The sequence below is a fragment of the Arachis hypogaea genome, chromosome 14, assembly GCF_003086295.3.
Source record: "Arachis hypogaea cultivar Tifrunner chromosome 14, arahy.Tifrunner.gnm2.J5K5, whole genome shotgun sequence".
Taxonomy (NCBI): Eukaryota; Viridiplantae; Streptophyta; class Magnoliopsida; order Fabales; family Fabaceae; genus Arachis; species Arachis hypogaea.
The window spans coordinates 38,384,050-38,391,623 of NC_092049.1; the positions used below are offsets into that span (position 1 = coordinate 38,384,050).

General features: G+C 41.0%; 1 protein-coding gene across 1 annotated transcript; it reads right to left on the bottom strand.

Annotated features, from left to right (window-relative positions):
* Nucleotides 1–2,204: 2,204 nt before the first annotated feature.
* Nucleotides 2,205–6,474, bottom strand: LOC112742535 (uncharacterized). Its single transcript, XM_025791772.1, has 4 exons — nucleotides 6,388–6,474; nucleotides 6,022–6,259; nucleotides 2,636–4,938; nucleotides 2,205–2,576 (listed from the first exon to the last, which is right to left on the bottom strand). Exons 1-4 carry the CDS (start codon nucleotides 6,472–6,474, stop codon nucleotides 2,205–2,207), a joined length of 3,000 nt encoding a protein of 999 aa, XP_025647557.1.
* Nucleotides 6,475–7,574: the final 1,100 nt, after the last annotated feature.

The following is a 7,574-nucleotide window of genomic DNA, read 5'->3' on the forward strand; positions in this document are numbered from 1 at the left end:
GTGTAAATGACACTAGTAACTGGATATCATAAAATAAAGATATATGATGAAGCATTAGCAGTGCTAAGTTCATCTAAGAATGCCGATATTATCCGTTACCGGTAGATTTCAAGCTCAGTTATTATATTACTGAACATAGATCAACATTAATCACAGTAGAGAAGATAATAATATAATATTCTGAATAAAATAATAATATATGAATATTATATTAATATAATTTTTCTCTCGAAATTCGTGACCGGGCTCGTCACATAGAGACTAACCACGGAAATCAGAATTTTGAAATTCGGGCCCGAAGTGGCTCAAAACGCAACTCTTCGCGACGTGCCTACTTAGATTAGGAGAGGTGTCCTGTGCAATCAAGTTGCTGACTCAGCAGCTTGATGACGCAGCACCTGTGCAGTGGAGGTGCTTATATGCATAGAAATTTCTAAAAATTCTGTAAAAATTCCGTTTGATCCCGAAAAAGCGCCGTTTCTTCGGGCTAGGCCATTACATTCTACCCTCCTAAAAGAAAATTTTGTCCTCAAAATTTCAATTACCTGAAAAGAGAAACGGGTAGTCTGTTCTCATCTTGTCTTTCAGCTCCCATGTGTACTCTTCAGTTCCAGTTTGTCCCCATGCTACCTTAACCAATGATACTGTCTTGTCTCTAAGCTGTTTGTCACTTCATTCCACAATCCTGACTGGTAGGGTTTGATATGTCAAGTCGGCTCGCAGCTGTACTGTCTCTGGTTGTAAAATATGACTTTCGTCGGGATTATACTTTTTGAGTTGTGAAACATGAAAAACATCATGAAGGTTTGACAAATAAGGAGGGAGAGCTACTTGGTATGCTACTGGACCGCTCTTTAAGAATTTGAAAAGGACCTAAATATCGTGGATTCAATTTCTTAGTCCTAAGAGCTCTACCTATTCCAGTCGTAGGTGTCACTCTTAAGAAGATATGGTCACCTTCGTTAAATTCTAGGGCCTACGCCTAATATCTGCATAGCTCTTTTGTCGACTTTGGGCAGTTTGAATCTTCTCTCGAATGTGCTTAATCCGTTCGGTAGTTTCTTGCAAGTCTGGCCCAAAATCCTACCTTCCTCCTTGTCATACCAGCATAATGGTGATTGACACTTTCTTCCGTAGAGGGCCTCATATGGTGCCATTCCGATACTCTGTTGATAACTATTGTTGTAAGCAAACTCAATCAATGGCAAGTATTTGTCCCAGTTACCCTGTTGGTCCATTACGCAAGATCTCAACATATTTTCCAAGGTATGAATTGTTCGTTCTGTCTGTCCATCAGTCTGTGGGTGATATGCTATACTTAAGTGCAACTTCGTCCCAAAAGTTTTCTGTAGAGCTCCCCAAAATCTAGAAGTAAACCTTGGATTTCTGTCTGACACAATTGATGAAGGTATTCCATGCAATCGTATTATCTCCTGAATGTATAACCGTACGAGTTTCTCCAAGCTGTGACCAATTTGAATTGGTAGAAAATGCGCTGATTTTGTCAATCGATCTACAATTACCCAAATTGCATCATGCCCGGCAGAGGTTCTTGGTAACCCAGTAACAAAATCCATCGTAATCTCTTCCCATTTCCATTGCGGTATCTCCAATGGTTGCAGGGTTCCAGGTGGTTTTTGATGTTCCACCTTAATCTTCTGGCAAGTGAGACACTTTGAAACATACGTTGCTATATCTTTCTTCATTCCCGGCCACCAGAACATCTTCTTCAGATCTTGGTACATTTTAGTCGTTCCGGGATGGATAGAAAATCTGCTTTCATGAGCTTTGGTCAGAATGTTCTTTCTCAAGTCCTCCTGAGCAGGTACACAAATTCTGTTCCTATATCTCCATATTCCCTCTTTATCTTGGCGTACCTCTTCCGGCTGATCTGCCTTCATCCGTGTTAGCAATGTCAGCATTCCTGAAGTCTGGGCTTGAGCTTGCTGAATAGCTATCTTAAAGTCAGATGTTAATTGTAGTCGCGCCATAACAACTCCTCTTGATGTCTCTCTCATTCCTAATTTTAAGTTTTCAAAGGCTGAGATCATTTCTTCTTCCTTGATCATCATCCAGGATATGCCCAAACTCTTCCGACTCAAAGCATCTGCGACTACATTTGCCTTCCTAGGAGGATAGCTCAACTTAAAATCACAATCTTTTAAGAATTCCATCCATCGCCTCTGCCTCATATTAAGGTCTTTCTAATCAAAGATATACTTCAAACTCTTATGATCAGAGAAGACTTCAAATTGGGCTCCGTACAAATAGTGCCTCCAAATCTTAAGTGCAAAGACCACTGCTGCTAATTCCAAATCATGTGTCGGATAGTTCCTTTCGTGAGGTCTTAGTTGTCTCGAAGCGTAAGCTACCACATTCCTATGCTGCATCAATACACATCCAAGTCCCTTGAAAGAAGCATCACAATACACCTCAAAAGGTTCCTGTGGGTCTGGTAACACCAAAACTGGCGCCGTCGTCAACTTTTCCTTTAAAGTTTCAAAGCTTTCTTCACACTTCTCTGTCCACTCAAACGGAACTTCTTTCCTAGTAAGGCGAGTCAAAGGTAAAGCTATCTGTGAAAAACCCTTGATAAACCGCCGATAGTATCTTGCTAACCCAAGAAACTACGAACTTCTGTAACTGTCTTGGGTTGCTTCCATTGTACTACGGCCTCGATCTTTAAAGGATCTACAGTTATTCCATCTCGTGTGATCACATGTCCCAAGAATGCCACTTCTGTCGCCCAAAACTCACATTTCGACAACTTCGCATATAGCTTCCGTGCTCTTAATATTTGCAACACAATCCTCAAATGCTTTCCATGTTCTTCTTCTATCTTGGAATAGATGAGGATATCATCTATAAAGACTACCACAAACTGATCTAGATACGGACAAAAAATGCAATTCATATAATCCATGAATACAGCAGGAGCATTAGTCAGTCCAAAGGACATAACCGTATACTCATAGTGACCGTACCTAGTTCGAAAGGCAGTCTTAGGTATATCTGATTCCTTCACCCGGATTTGATGGTAACCTGACCGCAAATCAATCTTTGAGAATACTATCGCACCTCTCAGCTGGTCCATTAGATCATCTATCCTTGGGAGTGGATACTTGTTCTTGATTGTGATCTTGTTCAATTGCCGATAATCCACACATAACCTCATTCCACCATCCTTCTTCTTTACTAGTAACACTGGAGCTCCCCATGGTGATACACTCAGACGAATAAACTTCTTCCCTAGCAATTCATTCAACTGTTTCTTTAACTCTGCTAGTTCCAACGGTGACATCCGATACGGTGCTATAGAAATTGGTCTGGCTCCAGGAACCAGATCAATACTAAACTCTATCTCTCTCTGAGGTGGAAACTCAGGTATATCATCCGGAAAAACATCAGGAAACTCCTTCACCACTCGGATTTGCTCCAAGTCTTGTTCATTAGTTTCTGAGCTAGCCGATAGTAGAACGTAACCCTCTAACCCACTATCACTAGAAATAACTCTTAGGGAATTCAAATAGAAAGTACAAGACTCAACTGGTTTAGTGTGCATTTCAGATGATGGAAATGTAGCAATTCGTTTAAAACATTCAAGGAAAACATGATGCTTGGACAACCAATCTAGACCTAAGATAATATCTAAACCACACAAAGGCAAATAAACCAAGTCATGTATAAAAGTCCTAGCCTCAATAACAAAAGGCACCTGTTGACATACTTGACTAGTCAAGGCATTTTGAGATGTGGGTGTACGAACAATTAGATTATAATCTAACATGGTGAAATCTAATCCCAACTCATGCGCAACAGTCTCAGAAATAAATGAATGTGATGCACCAGAGTCATACAGTACAGTTAAGAGTCGAGATTTGACATAACACTGACCTTGAATTAGGGAGTCTGATTTCATTGCGTCATCAGCAGTCATAGCAAACACACGTCCTTGCTGTCGCGGCCTATCTATTCCTTGTACTGGCTTCTTCGGACAGTCCTTAGCCATATGTCCAGGCTGACCACAAGAAAAACAGATAATGCCTGTAAGCTGACAAGGTCTACCTCCATGCTCCTTTCCGCACTGCCTACATACTGGTCGCATCTGCGCCTGCTGAGGTCGCTTACACATATCCTGTCTCATTCTTCCTCCATTCCCTCTTGTAGGACGTGCATGAACATTTCTATTCTGATTGTACCTTCGTGAAGGAATTCCTCCCTGCTTAAAATTCCTTCCCTGAGGAGCTGTATACTGATTATAATTCTGAAAAGAAAATCCTAGGCGATTCATCCGAGCTGCAGCTATCTTCTTAGCACAGTCCTCTACTAGCTGACTCTTATTAACCAACTCTGCAAAATTCCGTATTTCCAATGGAACCACTGAGTTCAACAAATCTTCATGGAGTCCCCCTTCAAATTTCAAACATTTCCACTCTTCGAAATCTGCTAGATTCCCTTGACAAACCTTGGAAAAACGACATAAATCTTCAAACTTCCTTGTATACTTAGCAACAGACATACTTCCCTGTTTTAACTGCATCAACTCCATCTCCTTTGCCTCACGAGTAGCTCTAGGAAAGTACTTCTTATAGAACTCTTCTTTAAAAACATCCCACAAAATATTACCCTCATCTTGCTGCAGTAAACGTTGAATGCCCTGCCACCAGTGCTGAGCATCCCCTTCCAACATATAAGTAGCAAATTCTACATACTGTTCTTCCGGGACATGCTGTGCCCTCAAGGACCTTTCTATGCCTCGGAACCAATTATCAGCTTCATTTGCTACAGTCGTACCCTTGAACTTCAGTGGATTAACTTTCAAGAAAGCAGCTAATGTCATAGGCCTATCATGATTCATGTTATCTCCATCACTGTTCCCACCATTCTCACCATTACGGTCATTGTTACGCTCTCCATTACGTTCCCCCAAACGGTTAACTGCTCAGGTAGTAGCAGTCGCCGTTTCACGCATAGCCTCAGCCATAGTGTGAATCGCAGCAAACAGATTATCATTGTTTCGTGGCGGATTGTTAATAGTAGACCCTTCCCGATCGCTACGTCTCCGTGAAGGCATCCTGATTTTGTTCATACCAAATAATCAATACCAAGGTGATCAGTCATAATACCTCAAGTTGGGCGTGAACATTATCAGAATGAAAGCACAAAGATATTCATGCAACACATATTACATAGATACCCTATAAGCATGAGACACACCACAGAGCATGCAATAAAGCGTGATTCAGTCCATTCCCCAGGCTCTAACAGGAAGAACCGCTCTGATACCAAATTGTAACGACCCAACTTCTAGCATGTCTAGATCATACTAGAAATCGAATGTTACCAACTTGTTTTTCCTTTTTGTATTATTAATTAATAAATATAAGCCTGTACGTTGTTAAAATCCCGCGAATTTTACAAGTAAATTTTTTTTTAACAAGAATAATTTAATGTCGCATACCTTCCATATATCAAGGGATAATTAAACGTTCACATACATAAGGCAAAAGATAACAGAATATGGAACAACACACTATAATATACATCATGTTACAGAAGTGGCTCAGTTATATAAGCATAGAGCTATAGTACAGCACCCCTAAGTCAGTGACTCATATAGTATATACATATATGTACACAAGACGCCCCAGGGCCTGGCCTGACCAAAAGCCCCTAAGTTGGCACCCAGGCTAGCCTAACTCTATGATATGCCTATTCCCTCTAATCATGCTAACAAAAGTGAGGGAGACACTCTAATGTACTGAAGTTAGACTAGGCGTCTCAAAAAGTCTCCTCAATCCTGGTCCAGAGTACCTCACGGAAAATCACCGGGCGAATGGTGATGCTCGCCTGCTGGCGCCTCGCCTGGCTTATCGTCATCGCTGTCAGAGGAGATAACTATGAAGTTAGAATCTTCCTCTGGATCTTCTTCTTCCTCGTCCTCTTCTTCTGCCGGAGTGATAGCAGAGGAACCACTGCTGGCCACAGGAACCATAAAAGGATAGCTACCAAACAAAATACAGTCTGGAGAAGGAGGTGGCGCCTCCATGATCTGATCATACTCATGTCCCTGCTGCTCATCAAAGACAGGAGACTCGATCGGCTCAGGTAAAGGATCAAGCTCGGGTGGCAACACAGGAACACCCCACTCATCGAGGACAAAAGGTGCAGGAGGTGCCTCATGGATAAGCTGGGCAGGTATAGGCTCATCAGGTAGAGGAGGTTCAGGTGGAGGAGGATGGTCAGGTGGAGGTGGCATCTGCTCCTCAAGATGAGGTGTAACCAAGATAAAGGAAAGTCATAGGGTGCATCAGGATTAAAGTATGCTGTCCTAATAGGGTACTGGAAAGGTCTACCACGAACTACATAATTACGGATACGAGGTACCGCACAGTAGATGTAATACTCGCCACGCACCAGGTCCTCGTGGATGTACGGTGGATCAATCTCGTAGAATAGGACTCCCGTGTCCATCTGTAGAGGTGTAAGGGGTAAGAACTGGGGAGTTCTTAGTAAGGTCGGGGTTTACAGTTAAGTTCATTTATAATGTCCGTGGTCATAGAAGTATAAATAAATGTAGAGTAATATGTACATAACAGCAACATAAACTAACACATGAGCAAGAGAGAAAATAGGAAATAAATGCACATTCACACATTAATATGCAATCACACAGTTATGCTCAAACAAACAAGGAATAGAACAAGAACACAAGAAGATTAGCAATAAATAATGCACAAACAAGTATGATGCATGTCTATCCCTACTGTAGGTAATGAGCTCATTTGTCGGTTTCGACCCGCACCCGACGCAATCCGACCCTCCAGGTCAGATAAGGCCTTCCCAGAACTTAATCCCAGATTAAGTACCGCATACCCTCTGCAGGGCTGGTATTTGCTCAAATTTCAATATACCGCAGGTATGCGAGTCAGGTCTCTACCAAGCATTCAGCTTGCAGGGCTGGTACTACTCTACCGCAGCCTGTCTGGGAAGCAACATCACAATACGGGCGTACCTGCACAACATTCACAAGCATTGCCCAAAGGCTCATAATTCACATATAACCATACTCTCCATCACTTAGCAATCATTATAAATCAAGCATTAGAACATCACAGAAAGCTCATTTTACAATTCTCTGTTTACTCTGTAAGGTCAGGTACACAGCTATATCACTTTTAACTCCTTTTCTTTTAACTTAAACACAGGTTTCAAAATCTTGTTTCTTTACCTCATATACCTCTATATCTTCTCTTATACCTCTTCTTAGGTGTTTAGTAAAGGAAATTAGAGAATTCTGGACTCAAATCTGCCTTCCTGAGGCTTTCAGGAAAACTGTCTTTTTATCAATATTTTATTATTATTAATAAAATAATATATTAATATTTTATTATTAAAATAATAATATTTTATTTAACTTTCAAAAATTGCATTTTGACCCCCGGACTTCTTGGAAATTGCACTTTGACCCCTATAACTTTTAATATTTGCACTTTAGCCCCTCAACTTTTGATTAATTAATTTTCAACCCCAAACTTTTTAATAATTGCATTTTGACCCCAAAACTCCTTGAA